The 16,073-nt window shown below is 43.7% G+C and overlaps 1 protein-coding gene across 1 annotated transcript in view; it reads right to left on the bottom strand.

Moving 5' to 3' along the window:
• PKD1L3 (polycystin 1 like 3, transient receptor potential channel interacting) overlaps positions 1-15,392 on the bottom strand; it is a 305,810-nt gene extending 290,418 nt beyond the window's left edge. Inside the window, exons 1-3 of the mRNA XM_029610662.1 lie at positions 15,385-15,392; positions 15,138-15,264; positions 13,665-13,793 (exon numbers count right to left, since the gene is read on the bottom strand). Of these exons, the coding sequence (XP_029466522.1) occupies positions 13,665-13,793; positions 15,138-15,264; positions 15,385-15,392 (264 nt within the window). The remainder of the gene's footprint in view (positions 1-13,664; positions 13,794-15,137; positions 15,265-15,384) is intronic.
• Between the last annotated feature and the right edge of the window lie 681 nt (positions 15,393-16,073).

The raw sequence follows: 16,073 nt of genomic DNA on the forward strand, positions 1-16,073 counted from the left end.
ATAAGCTTCCAAGCAAGAAGTCACCCCAAAGGATCCGCCACTAGAGGGCACCATGCCACAGAGACCCATCTTTTTTTGAATAGACCTATCCAACCTTTGAAGTTTTGAATGTGATTAGTACCAGTAAAGTGGGGAAAACCCAGGGTCCAGTTGGCTTCTCTTATGGTTTCTATAAATTGTTGAAATCACAATTAGTGGGCCCCCCTAACATCTTTTTATGGAGATGCCTCACAGTGTGGTTCCTTCCCTGTTCATTTTAATAAGGCCCACATTACTATGCCTGGGAAGGACCCGCTATCTCCAGCCTCCTATAGGCCCATCTCACTTCTCAGTTGTGACCTGAAGATTCTGGCAAACGTCTTGGCGGATAGGGTGGGAGTAGTTCTTCCTCATCTCATCTCAGAACATCAGGTCAGTTTTGTTAAGGCGAGGTCCCTAGCTCACACATTATTAAATTATTTACTGCTATATCACCATCATACCTGCTATACCTGCTATATCACCATATACCTGCTATATCATCACCATGTACCTGCAATCATCACCATATACCTGCTCTCACTATTGGGTTTGATTCTGAGAAAGCCTTCAACCGGGTATTGTGGCCTTACCTCTTTTCGGTCCTTTATAGATTTGGGTTTCAGGGAGACATAATTTCCTACATTTCTCTATTATTTTACAATCCATCATAGCCAATAGAGATGTGCATTGTTTTTTTTTTTTCATTTCGGGCTTCGTTTTCGGGTCCCCGTGGGAAACTGTTTTTCCCGCGATTCAGGGTTTTTTTTTCGTGGGTCCCGATTTTTGGGTTAGTGCACACTAAGTCCCGTTAATATGCACTAACCCAAAATACAATTTTTTTTCAAAATTTCAGAAAAATTCTTTTCGGTTTTCGTTGCCCCTGAACCATGCCAAATTAGACAATTTCATTGAAATTGTCTAATTCGGGAAAAACAAATGCACATCTCTAATGGGTACTAATCAGCTGATGTCAAGATGCAATGGGGGGTGCAGCAAGGTTGCCCGCTTTCTCCATTGCTTTACATCCTTGCCATTGACCCTTTGTTGATAAAAATTGAACTAGCGCAGTATATTACGGGTTTTCACGGGAGTCAGCATACCTTTAAGGTTGCTGCCTTTGCTAACGATGTCCTGATTTTTCTTACCAAGCCTAAAGACTCCTTAGGTCCCTTGTTGGAGCTCCAAACTGCCTATGGCAGTTTTGCAGGCTTACAGATCAATCAGGATAAATTGGAGGCATTAGATGTATGTGGAAATGTTCAATCCGATTGGTTGGGCCATTTTCCTCTCAAATAGGTGGATCGGGAGTTAAAATATCTGGGAATCAGGATTCCAACAGATCCCAACACTACCTACTCAGCTAATATCCCCGCGCTATTGAGTAGCACGTCTCAATCCCTAAGTGGCAAGGTTTACTACTATCCCTTTTAGGTAAGATCCACTTACTTAAAATGATGATTCTACCTAAATGGCTTTATGTCCTTCAGATGCCTCCGATTTGGATCACTAAAAAAGATCATAATGATCTAGAGAAATTGTTTTGTAAATTCTTGTGGAATGGGAAAAAAGTTAGGATATCTCTCTGAAAGTTCTTTTCAAGCCTATAGCACAAGGGGGGCTGGGTTGCCCAATCTGAGGCTGTATAACTCAGCATGTATGTAACAATTTCTCAGTGATTGGATCCTAGGAACCTCCTATTTTGTTCCTCATTCACACTTACGCATTTGGAACAATTTAACTTCTCTTAGCATTCTACCTCAAGTAGCAAAAGCACTCATTTTGCCTGATTTGCATTCTCATATGTTAGTAGAATCTTGTAGGCAAGTGTTGCGGTTCCAGTCGTGGCAGCCGCGACTAGGCCCTTACCTCCTTGGTCCTGGCCTGTCTCCGAGGGTCTGCGGCCTGTTTCGCGGCATCCCCGTGGGGGGGATGCCGCCGAGAAGCCCTGCCAGGATGCCTTCTCCCTAGGTTCGCGCAATTTGCGCTTATGAAGGCGATTTCCCGCCACTGGAAGCTCCGCCCTATGCATGACGTCAGACGCCGCGGCCTATGTAAGGCTGCCGCGGAGCCCAGGACTTTGCCTTGCAACGGGGTTCCTTGTGGTCCTCTGTTGCTCCATGCTCCGGAGTGTGCTATTGCATTAGCGACTCCGTTCCTGCCTGAGACTTGTTTCACTCCGTGCCCAAGTCTTGCTTCTGTCTGGCTTGCTTGAGTAACCTGTCCTGCTTCAGCTCCTGTCTGGTTCCAGTAGCCAGTTCTGCTTCAGTTCCTGCTTGCTTCAGTCCTAGCCTGCTTCAGTTCCTGCCTGTCTCCTGATCCCTGCCTGCCTGCTCCAGCTCCAGCTTCCGTGGTCTCCTAAGTCCCAGCGACTAGACTCCTACGGGCTCCTCCCGGGGGAGTACCGGCTTCCAGGGTGAAGCTCACGCCCAGCTCCTTCCTGGTATCCGCCTCCCGACCTCTCACTCACCAGAGACTATAGTACACCTCTTCCCAGTCTCTTACAGGTCGGCCCAAGGGTCCACTAAACGTTTCACTCACAAAAGCAAGCTTGGTTATATTTATGTTCTGTTGTTGGGTCTCCAACATCGGTTAACATCTCTCTTATGCATCTGTGACAATGGATTGTTTACTCCTGGAATGGGTGGTTTGATTTTTCATCGCTGGCGGGAGAAGAGCCTTATTTATATTTATCAGATGTACTCCCAATGTATTGAGTTGTTATTTAGTTTTCAAGGTTTGAGAATACGGCTTTCTTTGTCTCATCAAGAGTTTTATGCATACTTGCAATTGAGACATTTTATTAAGGCCTTTGAAACCTCTCTCCGAGATGCTCCTTCTTCTAGGCTGCTATAGGATATTATTCTGGAGGACTGAAAACGCAAACCTTCAGTGGCCCAGTTTACCAAATTTCTGCGGGCCATACCAACCCCAGGGGATATGCAGACTATGAGAGATGGCAGAGCTGGCCAGAGTTCAGACTTTCTTTCCAAGAATTCAAAGCATATATTGGCGATATCCTGACTATCACTGAGAATATCCTTCTACGAGAAATGCAATTCAAATTTTTATAGAAATTTTAGTGGTCTCCAGACAAGGCTTTCCTAGCCAAGCAATCAACTATCAATATGTGAACATAAGAACATGTGACATAATTGAGAGGCTGCCCTGGGTGACTATTATCATTGCTTCTGAACTTGCCCTTTAATTCATTCCTTTTGGGTCCAGGTTAGATAGGGCTGTGTCAATCTTAGGGATTGATCTATCAGACGATCCTAATCTGTGGTTGTTTGGGACTGATCAGTCTGCTATCTGGGATACAGACTCCTGCTTCTTCTTGAGAAAAGGTGATATGGTGGGGAAAAAGGTTATTCTCTCTACATGGATAGGTTCGTTGGGTCCCCAACAAAAGCATTGGTTTCAAATGCTGGTAAAATTGTTCACTTTTGAATATATCTCCGCTAAAAGGAGTTCTCCCAAATGCTTCAAAAAAATGACTTGGAGGAAGTTTATTGAATTTCATTCCCCTGTGACCAAAACCTTTAGCCGCTCTTTTTAAACTGCTCTACTGGTAGAGTGTTACTTAGTTACGTATACTCATTTTAATTTATTTTTATTTTTTATCTCCTTTATTTATTTTTTAAACTCTTTTAGCCTTTTTATTTCTTTTATCATTTTATTGTTCCATCTTCCTTTACAATTTCTCTTCTCTACCCAATATGCAGATATGTTTCATGATATTGCTAATAATTTTTAATGACAATAATAATGACGTGCTCTCTGCAGTACTGATGCCAGGTGTCTGTATCCTAAGTTCTCTTTTTAGAAGCTCTATTTGTCTAGTACCTTTCCAAGGGGTGGGGGGAGAGGATCTCGATATGTCTGATTGTTTGAATTCAATTTCTATTTGTATTCTATTCATATTCTAGAGTTTGATGTTGCTGCCTATATATCTCACTTCTCCTTTGTAAAAATTTAATAAACATATTAAACATAAATGATCTGGAAAGGGGAACGACGAGTGAGGTAATCATATTTGCAGATGACACAAAATTATTCAGAGTAGATAAATCACAAGTGAATAGTGATAAATTGCAGGAGGACCTTTTGAGGCTGGAAGCCTGAGCATCCAAATGGCAGATTAAATTTAATCTGGACAAGTGCAAGGTGATGCATATAGGGAAAAATAACCCATGCTGTAGTTACATGATTTTAGGAGTTACCATTCAGGAAAAGATCTAAGAGTCATAGTGGATAATACATTGAAATTGCTGGCTCAGCATGCTGTGGCAGTCAAAAAATCAAACAGAATGTTAGGAATTATTAGGAAGGGAAGGTTGAATAATACAGAGAATGTCATAATAATTCTGAATCTCTCCATGATGAGAGAGCACCTTGAGTACTGTGTTCAAGTCTGGTCACCGCATCTCAAAAAAGATATAGATGCTCTGGAGAAGGCTGTCATGGTTGTGAACTCTTGGGTTGTTTGCATGGTTGATGCAGTCTAGTAAACAAACCTACTAGGCCCACACCAACAGCTGACACACACCCCCTAATGGGAGTGAGCTGGAACTTCACTTATACCAGCCTTGTTTCCCACAGGTTGAGCTCATGGGGTCCAGGGGCCACAGGACTTACATGAATGTCCCTTAAAGGCAGACAGTGAGAGAATCCAGATATAGGCCAAGGTCAGGGCTGGCAGCAAATAGACATTAACTGAGTCCAGGCCAAGGGTCATGGCAGGCAGCGAGCAGAAAGTGGGCAGGGTCCATAGCAAAGGTCAGTACCAGGCAAGCAGAAGACAAGAAAAGGACAGACTGGGGGACCAAGACACAGAAAATCAAACAAGGAAGAGAGTAAGGCAGGGCAACCAGGGAGGCAAGGAGACAAGGTAGGGCAAGTCACAAGATAAGACAAACAAGGAGTTGAAACGAAAGCAGCTTGCTCTACAGGGAACCTGTTGCTGAGGCGCTGGGCTGGAGCACAACTGCAGTTTAAATTCCCAGCCATGCTGGTGTCATCTGAGGTGCGCCAAAAGGACTTTCCTGCTGCAGGGTCTTTACTGCTGGAAGAGGTGTGCATGCCTAGAAAGAGGTGTGGTGTGTCGGGCCAGCAGGTGATGGGGGCATCCCAGCTGCTTGGAGATCTTGGCGGTGTCCAAGGGCCTTGGTATTGTATAGGGTAGGTGCGGTCTGTCATGGGGCCTTCCCTCAACCGGCTGCAAAATTATAGTACCCCACTTCTAATCCCTCCCCAGGGCTCTAGGCTTAGGCTTCTGGGGGAAGTGTTGATGAAATTCCTTTACCAGTCTAGGGGCTTGAAGATTAGAAACAGGCTCCCATGAGTTCTCCTTGGGTCCAAAGCCCTTCCATGAGATGAGATACTGTAGTTGACCTCAACATTTCCTGGAATCAAGGATCTTTTAGACCTCGTAATCAGTATTTACCTCCATTACCACTGCTGATAGTTTGGGAGTCGCCCATGAGGGCCTGGACAGGAGCAGGGATTTAAGGAGAGACACATGGAATATGTCATGGACCTTGAGAGAAGATGGAAGTTTTAGTTGATAGCCCATCGACCCCACTTGACAAACCATGGGAAAGGGTCCTACAAACTGTGTAGAAAACTTGACAGAGGGATTTTTGAGGTGGAGATTGTGAGTACTCAGCCACACTAGTATTCCAAGTTTGTATTGGGATGCTGGGTGGTGCTTGTTTCTTGAATCTCTTGGCTGCTAGAGTAAGGAGTCTGTGTGTCTTCTGCCAGAAGCCTTCAAAATCCTGAGCCAGGGCATTTGCAGCTGGGCAGGAGACTAGCACTGGACTAGGGAGTGTACCCTAGGGTGCCAGTCAAACACAATCTGGAAGAACTACCCTCATGATCGTTGTGGCAGATCTGCCCAGGGTAGAAAAGAGGCCCAATCATCCTGATGTTCATTAATGTAGGCTCTCAGGAATCCTTTAAGAATCTGATTGATTCTTTCAATCTGGCCATCGCTTTGTGAGTGGTAAGCAGAGGTGAATTCCAGGGTAATCTGAAATTTTTTACAGAGGATCTTCCAAAATCGAGCTGTGAATTGTACTCCCTGATCCGAAAGAATGTGGGAGGGGAATCCGTGTAGGTGAAAGATATGTTGAACAAAGAGATGTCCAAAACACACAAAAGGCACCTCTTCTGTCAATTGTGAATCAACTAAGACGTGCAATCAAACAGTGAATATATAAAGGAAAAATCGGTCTCTGTCCCGCGGTTTTGTGAATATACCATTGAGAGACCTGGAGTCCGTTTCTAAGGAGGTTGGCATTGCGCTAATACAAGCTAAGTGCAGATTCTTTAATTGTCCCACTATCTGTATTGATTCTTTTCCTTTTTTGAAAGGTTGTTACCCCTGACGAAGCTGCCAGTCATGCAGCGAAACACTGGCCGCTGTTGGGAATTTTGTTTATAAATATCAATGGGACACTGGGACATTATTCTTTGTTAACAATTGTCATTTATGAAAAAAACATTTTCAAGGCTTTATTGCTTTCACAACAATTAATAGGCTTCACGGCCGGGTAAGAGCCGCAGATGAAGAATAGACCGGATGGTCTGACTGGGTGAGGTTAGACACGTCATCAGGCTTGCAGATGCGGCTCCTGCCTTAACAAACATTTTTCCTTTATATATTCACTGTTTGATTGCACGTCTTAGTTGATTCACAATTGATAGAAGAGGTGCCTTTTGTGTGTTTTGGATTTGATCCTTAAGCCCTATTATATGCTCTTTGTGTTGGGATTTGAACAAAGAGGTGCCAGTTCTGGTGCAGATGGAAGGAGTAGGAAGTGGCCATCTTGGAAAACTGGTCCACCATTATCCAGATGGTCGTGTAGCCATTAGAAAGGGGAACATCAGTGACAAAGTCAGTGGCCAAATGGGTCCAGGGTTTCTCGGGGGGGGGGGGGGGTAGCAATGACTGTAATAGCCCCCAAGGGCAAGTGTGGGGGCACTTATACATTGCACAATTGGGGCAGGACTCCACTTAAATGTTGCACGTTTTTCACTTGAGGCCATCAGTAATGATGGAGGATTAGTTCCAGGGTCCTAGCAACTTCTGGGTGTTCTGCCAGGTGAGAGTCATGGGCTCATGAGTACCTTTTCTCATAGTCGTTTGGAAGCTATGGTTTTCCTCGGCGGGGTGTGCACTACTGCAGTGACCACAATCTTGGCTGGATCAATGATGTGCGAGGGGGTTCCAAGAAATTTTCGGACTCAAAGGATCATGAAAGGGCATCGGCCCATTGATTCTTCTCTGCCGGTTGATATCACAGTTCATCATCAAAAGGGATTAAAGAATAATGACCACCTGGCCTGCCAAGGGTTCAAATGCTGGGCCTGTGGTAGGTATTCCAAGATCTTTTGATCTGTATAGATTGTGATTGGGTATCTAGCTCCCTCCAGAACATGGTGCCATTCCTCCAGTGCTAGATTCACAGCCAGAGGTTCACAGTCTACAATCTTATAAATCTTTTCTGCAGGGGTGAACTTCTTAGAAAAGAAAAAGCACAGCTTGAGGATCCCTTGATCACTGAGTTGAGCGAGGACAACCCCTATCCCTATGGCCGAGACATCTAGCTCCACAATGAAGGGTTTTGAAGGATTGGATGGTCGAGACAGGGATCCCTTAGGAACGCCTTTTTAAAATGGGCAAAGGCAAGGAAGGCTTTTTCTGTCCAGTGTCTGGTGTCAGAACCCTTTTTAGTAAGGGCCATGAGGAGCCACCAAGGAAGAGTACCCATGAACGAACTGATGGTAATAATTGGTGAAACTAAGGAAGCGTTGCAAGGCCTTGAGGCCGACAGATTGGAGCAAATCTTGGATGGCTCTTACCTTTTCTAGGTCCATTATGGGACACAAAGTAGCCAAAGAATGGCAGCTACTGTTGCTCAAATGTACACTTTTCAAGTTAGCACACAAGTAGTGTTCACATAGACTCTGTAGTACTGGTTTTTCATGCTCGTGATATTGAGCCACAGAGGTGTCATCCAGGTAAACTATTATGTGGGAGTACAGGAGGTACTGAAAGATCTCACTGACCATGTGTTGGAAGATGGCAGGGGGCATTACAGAGGCCTAATAACATGATCAAGTATTCATAATGACTGTCCCATGTGTTGAAAGCCATCTTCCTCTCATCTCCTTCCCATATGCATATAAGGTTGCACACGCCCTGGAGGTCTAGCTTTTTGAAAAATTGAGCTCCCAGCAGGTGATCAAATAACTCTCTGTTATGAGGGATAGTGGGTAGCAGTTCTTCCGCATAATCTCATTGAGACCCCAGTAGTCAATGCAGGGTCTTAGTGAACCATCTTTCTTCCCCATGAAGAAACTTCCTGCCCCAGTGGGGGATAAAGAAGGGCGGATGAAACCTCATTCCAGGTTCTCTTGGATATACTTAGTCATGGCTTCAGTCTCAGAGGCGGGAAAGCAGATAGACTTGCTCTCTTGGGGGCATCTTCCCCGGCAGAAGGTTGATTGGGCAATCATATGACCTATGTGGCGGCAAGGTCTATACTTGTTTACTAAGTATGTTGGAGAAGGTCGCATACTGAGGAGGAAAGCCTGGCAGATCTGGCTGGGGGAGCCGTCCAACCCAAGATGAGCAGGGGCAAGCCCTGCGAGAGACAGAGTGTTCTTGGCAAGAGGATTCTATGAGAGCAGTTTGCAAAGTACCCCAATTTATGATAGATTTGTGGAGCATGAGCCAAGGCAGCCCGAGGATGATGGGATTGACAGCCCTGGACAAGACATAGAAGAAAATGATCTCCTGGTGAAGAACACATGTCTGGAGTGAGAGGAGAAAGGTGGCCAATGAAGTGGTCAGGCAAGGGTTCTCCATTCACCAATGATATGGTGACTGCTTTAGCCGGCATGGTTGTAGGGAGGTTGTATTGGAGACTGAGAGACTTTACAATGAAATTGCCTCTGGCTCCTGAGTCTAGAAAGACCTCTGTTTGCACCACGTTGTCCCTGTAGGAGTGATGGACTGGCACCAATAGTTGAGGAAAGAAAGAGGGTTGACCTAGGGTTGCTTCTCCGTCCAACCCTAGGCTTGGAAATGTCCTTGTTTTTCAGGGCAGCAGCTGGTGAAATGCCTCTGGCTGGCACAGTAAAAGCAGAGGTTATGTTGCCTAAAAGTATATTTTTTTGTGTCCGAGAGGTGGGACCTGCCCAACTGCATAGGTTCTTTGGAGGAAGTTGTGGCCATGGGTTACTGTTACGACTGTCGCTGCCCGACGTCTCCACTCCGCCCACCTTACCTTTTTTGCGACTCCTCCCGTGGTTGATGGACGTCTGGCTGCCGCGGCGTCTGCCTGCCATCCTCTCCAATGTTCCCGGTCCGGCTTGGGCGCTGCATCCCGCCATGTTGTCCAGGTACCATAGGGCATGCATGCCGCGCGGCCCTTCTTCTTATTCTCTCTTTGGCGCGAACCTCAGGGGCATCCCCCTGTGATGACATCACGCATCCTGGATACAAAAGCCTACACTTTTTGCTAGCTAATCGAGTTAGCAAGGGAATTCTTACAGATGGGATTCGCTCTCCGTACCTAGCTACTTTGCTTCTCCAACTTTTGGACTTTATCCTAACGGGGTACCCGCTCCTCGGGGGGCCTCTCTCATTTCTTTCAGGTCGCTATCAGGAACCGGTACTCGCTCCTCGAGGGCCCATGTTCCCTGACTCGCTGCCTGAACCTATCGCTTCTGCTTGGAAGAAACTGCTGCCTACATCATCAGTGAGTTACCAACTTTATTTCCTCAGAGCTGTTCCCTGGAACCAGGTACTCGCTCCTCGAGGGCCTGCCTCTATTCCAGCTTTTGTGTCACCTTCCGAGAGAAACCGCTGTGTGAGTAACTTTACCAACGAAGCTCTATACCAGAACTCTGTGTATGCTCCACTGTACTCACTATCTCAGTTTTCTCCACTACAGCACAGCCATAGAGGGAATTGCTATTCCAGTATCCTGAGGAACCCTAAGCCCAGCCAGGCTTCATCTCTACTCACTACTGCCACCTCTAGTGGCTTCTCAACTCTAATAAAAGATATAACTCTGTGTTGTGTGTCCCAAAACTGAGCTTGACCTGTGGCCCCTCACGGGACTTCCCCCATGGGCGTGGTCAGCTGCCACAGTGTTCAAGGGTCCACCCAAAACCTTACAAACAATAACAGTTACAATGTGACCAGGGGCCATTGAAACTTGGGAGCTAGATGGAACAGTCGGCGAGACACCCCTCTCTCCCATGCTTGTTCTTGGAACCACAGCTCAATCCATATGGCCAGTACAATGAGGTTGTCCAACATGGGCGAAATGTCTTGACCTGTCAACTTATCTTTTATGTGTTCTGCTAGGCCCTCCCAAAAGATGTCTAGCTGGCTGTGTCCCAGTAGAGTTCGGATGCCAAGGTGTGAACATGTCTTGCGTAATCGCCCATGGTGCGATTGTCTTGCTGGATCCAGAGCAACTCCATGCATTAAAAATGTTTGAAGGAAGACCAAATGACTACCAGTATGGTTTATGGCAGGATAAAAGAGGTAGTTTATTTATTTAAAAACTTTTCTATACCGTCATTCAGTAAATTAACCATCACAACGGTTTTCAAATAGGCACATAGAAATTAGTTAGGATAGCTAAAACATTATGACCGTGCCAATATGAGCAGTAACAGGATTCTCTCAATATAAAACTGTTTGTTAAGTATTGATTTTGTTAGGTTGAAGTTACTATTGCAGTTCATATATAAATAAAATAATCAAGTGTATTTAGAGGTTGGGAAAGAACAGGAAATTAAAAACTATGTATTCAGTGCCGGGATATTCTCTTAATTGCTCTCTTCATTCTCTTTGTAAAAAGCCTGTTTAAAGAGCCAGGTTTTAAGGCTTACTCTGAAAAGTTTGAAGTTTTTCTGCAGTCTTATCTCCAGAGGCATTGAATTCCATAATGTGGGTCCTGCCAAAGATAGTGCTCGCTCCCTTCCTTGTGTGAGTCTAGCAGACTTAACCGAGGGGATAGTTAGTAGTGCTTTGTTGGCTGATCTTAGGTTTCTGTGTGGAACATGTACACGTAATGCTGTGTTCAGCCATTCTGCTTTTTCGTCATGGATTAATTTGTGTATAGTGCATAGCGCTTTATATTGTACTCTTTTGTTCAATAGGTAGCCAATGAAGTTCTGCAAGTGTTCCAGTAATATGGTCTCTTTTTCTTTTCCAGTCAATATTCTAGCAGCTGAATTTTGCAATATTTGAAGAGGTTGTGTGGTCACCTGTGGTAGCCCTAGGAACAGGGCGTTGCAGTAGTCAGTGTTTGCGAAAATTAGTGCTTGTAAAACTGTTCGGAAATTTGCTAGTGTTAGCAAAGGTTTTAACTTCCTAAGTACCATTAGTTTAGCGTATCCCTCTTTTATTTTCAGTGATATATGCTGTTTCAGGTTTAGTTCAGAGTCTATTATGACACCTAGGTTACGTACCTTTTCTGCTAATTCTATTCTTTGGTTATTGTTAATTGTTATTGGTGAATGTATTGGGTTTATGTTTTTTCATTCTAAGTGCAGGAATTCCATTTTATCAATGTTATCACTAGCTCCATTTGGTTTCATAGTTGTTTAAACCAAAGCAAAGCAAAAGGACATCTTTCAAAAAATGGAAAGCAGATCCTAATGAAGAAAATAAGCAAGAACATAAGTACTGGTACATTAGATGTAAAGCAGCAGTGAGACAGGGAAAGAGGATTTTAGAAGAAGGTTGCCATAGAGGTAAAGATTAATAATAAAACCTTTTTCAGTTATATTTGAAGCAAAAAGCCTGTAAGTGAGTCAGTTGGGTAAAAGAGGAACTCAGGGAGGAATCAAGAGAAAAATTGAATGAATTCTTTGCCTTGGTTTTCACTGAGGAGGACGTTGGAAACATAGCCACACTGAAAACATTATTTGATGGTGATAATATTGAGCAAGTAAAACAAATTTATGTGATATTAGAGGATGTAAAATATCAAACTGACAAACTAACCACCAGAACTGGATGGTATCCATCACAGATTCCTGAAAGAACTCAGACATTAAATTGCCAACCTGTTCCTACTAATTTGTAACCTATCATTTAAAACAGCCACAATACCTTAAGATTGGAGGATGGCCAATGTAACACCAGCTTCTAAAAAGGACTCCAGTGTAGCTGGGTTTAAAAAAGGTTTAAAAGAAAAGTTCTTAAACTATTATTAAGATGGAGGAACTCCATTGCTTATCCCTGGGATAAGCAGCATGGAATCTATTTACCTTTTGGGATCCTGCCAAGTACTTGTGACCTGGATTGGCTACTATTGGAAACAGGATACTGGGCTGGATGAACTCTCAGTCTGACCCTGTAAAGTAAATCTTAGGGATGGTCCATGTCAGGCAAAATGGTAGAAGCTATTCTTAACAAAAAAGGTTACTGACCACATAGATAGACATGGCTAAATGGGAAGAATGAACATGGTTTTAGCAAAGGGAAGTCTTTCCTTATCTATTGAAGGTGAAAATAAACATGAAGATAAATATGAGCTGGCTGATATAAGAGACTCCTGAAGAAATTAAAAAGTCATGGAGTAGGAGACAGTGTCCTATTATGGATTGGTAACTGGTTAAAAGACAGGAAAGAGAGAGTAGGACTAAATGGTCTGCTTTCCACATGAAGAAAGGGCATTAATGGAGTGCCCGAGGAATCTGTACTGGGGCTTTCTATTTAATATATTTATAAATGACCTGGAAAGGGAACCAGTGAGATGAGGGGAGAGGTTCACAAAGAGCTAACACATTATCAACCATAAACTTGTACTGCCAGGCATCTTCAGGAAAAAAAGCCAAGGCATGGCTTTTCAGCCAAGCATTCCAGAGACTTCCTGACCAGCACCCTAGTTACCACAGAAGTATTCCTATTTCAACAGCAACAACAAAATAACCTAACTGAATCTATCTTTAAATATACTGATCCTCAACCAATAACGTTTGTTGATCTAATACTATTGTAAGCTCCTTTAAATGTATTATAATCCACTTTGAGGCCATTCATGATAAAAAGAGGTATATCAAATGTCAATAAACATATAAATAAATAACTTCTTATCACCCCTCTCATCCCTTTTCTCCCACCCCTTTCCCTTCACCCTTTTTATAGTTCACTTATGGCAGCCACACTATTTCATCATTTGAATTCTGACCTGAAGAAGAGAGTATTAGCAAGTCAAGAAATGTATTTTGTCCAATAAAAAGATATCATCTTATACACATTTTCTTTATTTTTATTGGTTAACCTTTTTTTCTGTTTGTTGATGTGGTAGTTATATTTTACAGAGTTGTTTGGGTTCATAAAGACTAAAAGGAAATACATTTATTTCACTTTGTAAAATGTTACATTTGATATTCTGGAGGTTTCTTTATGATTTATTAGAAAAGCTACAACTCCAAGACCTTCAATGTAAGGTCATGATGAAATAACACCTTACATCTTGTGAAACTCACAGGATCCCTTAGAAAACCTCTTTAGATCCCCATCACAAGATCACCTTGAAGAAGCTTCATTAGACCCCACCAAAAGATCACCTGGAGAAAGACTTTCTTAGACCCCCATCACACACCTCAATGTCTTCTGTTAAGTTGGAGACGACCATTAGTTCATCCTGAGACATTAGAATGACATTAGCAACGTTTCCAACAATGTCCCTTCTACTGATGTTTTCAAAGGGGTTGAAAGTGAAAGCCGTGACCTAAAACAAAGAGAGAGACAGACTGAGAGTGTCTCCCTCCAAAGCATTCCAATATACCCTCTCAGATGCTACTATATCAACATGACCTCTCCTGTGCCAACACAGCCTCTCAAAAACTATTACATTAGCATTATCTCTTGCACAGCAACATGACTTCTCACGTGCTACTACTATGCCAACATGGCCTCTCATACATTACCATAATAATACACACTCCTGTATGCTACAAGCCATCATACTCTCTTGCAAGCTACTACGATTTTGCTTCTTGCATGCCCACACTCTTTTGCACACTAGTAGGTCAACAGTCTCACATGCCACCTCCCCACATGATCTCTTTCATGTCACCATGCCCTCTCACATATTATTATACCAATACAGCCTCTTCATGTTACCGAGGCCTGTCACTACAGCATACCAGCATGGTTTCTCACATGCTAAAATGTGAACATATTCACAGGCCAATACAGCCTCTCACTCACTACCACATGGTCTCTCACATACTACTGTATATCAACACAAGCTCTTACAAGCCTCTTACACCCTGATATATCAACATAGCGTCTCACACATTACCACAAAAATATGGCCTCTCATACACCAACCATCAACATCACATTTTACAGGCTACTATGTTAACATTTAGTTTTGCCTGCTATTATATCGACATGGCTTCTTGCACACTATATCAACACAACCTCTCACATGACAACATGCCTTCTTGAAGACTACTATGCCAACACAACTTTTTGCTACAAGACCTCTCATATACTGCTATGTCAACATGATTTTCACACACTACCATTCTATCCTCTCTCATGCTCTTACACCAACACAAGTTCCTACAAGCAATCACATCAATCTGGCCTATCGCATACCAGTACCCACTGTCACCTGCTACTATATCAGCATCCCTCTGGTACACTATGCCAACATGACCTCTCACACTAATTATACCAACTCACTATTCACTATCTCATATACTTATCCTATTCTCTCATACATTAACATCGCTCCCATTCTATTGCTGAGACCCTACTCACCGCTTTGTCAGCGAACCTCACGCCTGACCTGCAGCACCTCCTGCTATTCCAGAACTGAGATGCTCACACATACACAGCTCTGTTCATGCACCTCATGCCTGCCCTGGAGCATCTCCTGCTCTTCCAGTACTGAGTCACACATAGACACACACACACACACACACACACACACAAAGTGCTCTACCAATGCACCTAACTCCTTCCCTACAGCACCCCCTGTTATTCCAATACTGAGACCCACACACACACCTCTGCCAATGTACTTTCTGTCCTGTCTTGGCACCAGGGAGCTGCCACTTACCTGAATTTGAGATTGTGGATACTTGTTGATCAGACTTTGCAAGGCTGAGTTAGAGGGAAATGTGATTTGGACCCTCGCTGGTTCAGGAGTGGTGTATGAACTTGCATGCAGAGCAGATGTGTCTTGTCTGAAGTCAAAGACATTACGTTATGAATATGGTAGTAGCTGTTTCAGAACTGCTCACCGTCAGTAAAGTAAAGTGGTGACATGCCACAGCAGTGTAAACAGTGAACCACACTGAACTAACATAGCCATTCAAACCTGCTTAAGAGCCAGTTACATTGGGCCCAATCATCTTAATAGAAGGGGACTTACCAATGTGTTACCTTCTCACGTTGGTACGGGGGGAGAAACACTTGTTACTTCCTAAGTATCATAGTGGGGTGCTTAGGTTATGGCTATGTAATCACTCTTCTGCTGGGCACTGGGGGGCCGATGCAATAAGGGCGCATAGAAAGCGGGCGCTGAACAGTCAGCGCCCGCTCTCTTAACGCATGCATGGTGCCCCAAAGGGGGGTGCCATGCAATATTTAAATAACCCATGCTATAATTACACGATGTTGGGTTCCATATTAGGTGCTACAACCCAAGAAAGAGATCTAGGTGTCATAGTGGATAACACATTGAAATCGTCGGTTCAGTGTGCTGCGGCAGTCAAAAAAGCAAACAGAATGTTGGGAATTATTAGAAAAGGAATGATGAATAAAACGGAAAATGTCATAATGCCTCTGTATCGCTCCATGGTGAGACCGCACCTTGAATACTGTGTACAATTCTGGTCGCCGCATCTCAAAAAGATATAATTGCGATGGAGAAGGTACAGAGAAGGGCTACCAAAATGATAAGGGGAATGGAACAACTCCCCTATGAGGAAAGACTAAAGAGGTTAGGACTTTTCAGCTTGGAGAAGAGACGACTGAGGGGGGATATGATAGA

The sequence above is a fragment of the Rhinatrema bivittatum genome, chromosome 7 (genome assembly GCF_901001135.1).
Source record: "Rhinatrema bivittatum chromosome 7, aRhiBiv1.1, whole genome shotgun sequence".
In the NCBI taxonomy this organism is placed as follows: Eukaryota; Metazoa; Chordata; class Amphibia; order Gymnophiona; family Rhinatrematidae; genus Rhinatrema; species Rhinatrema bivittatum.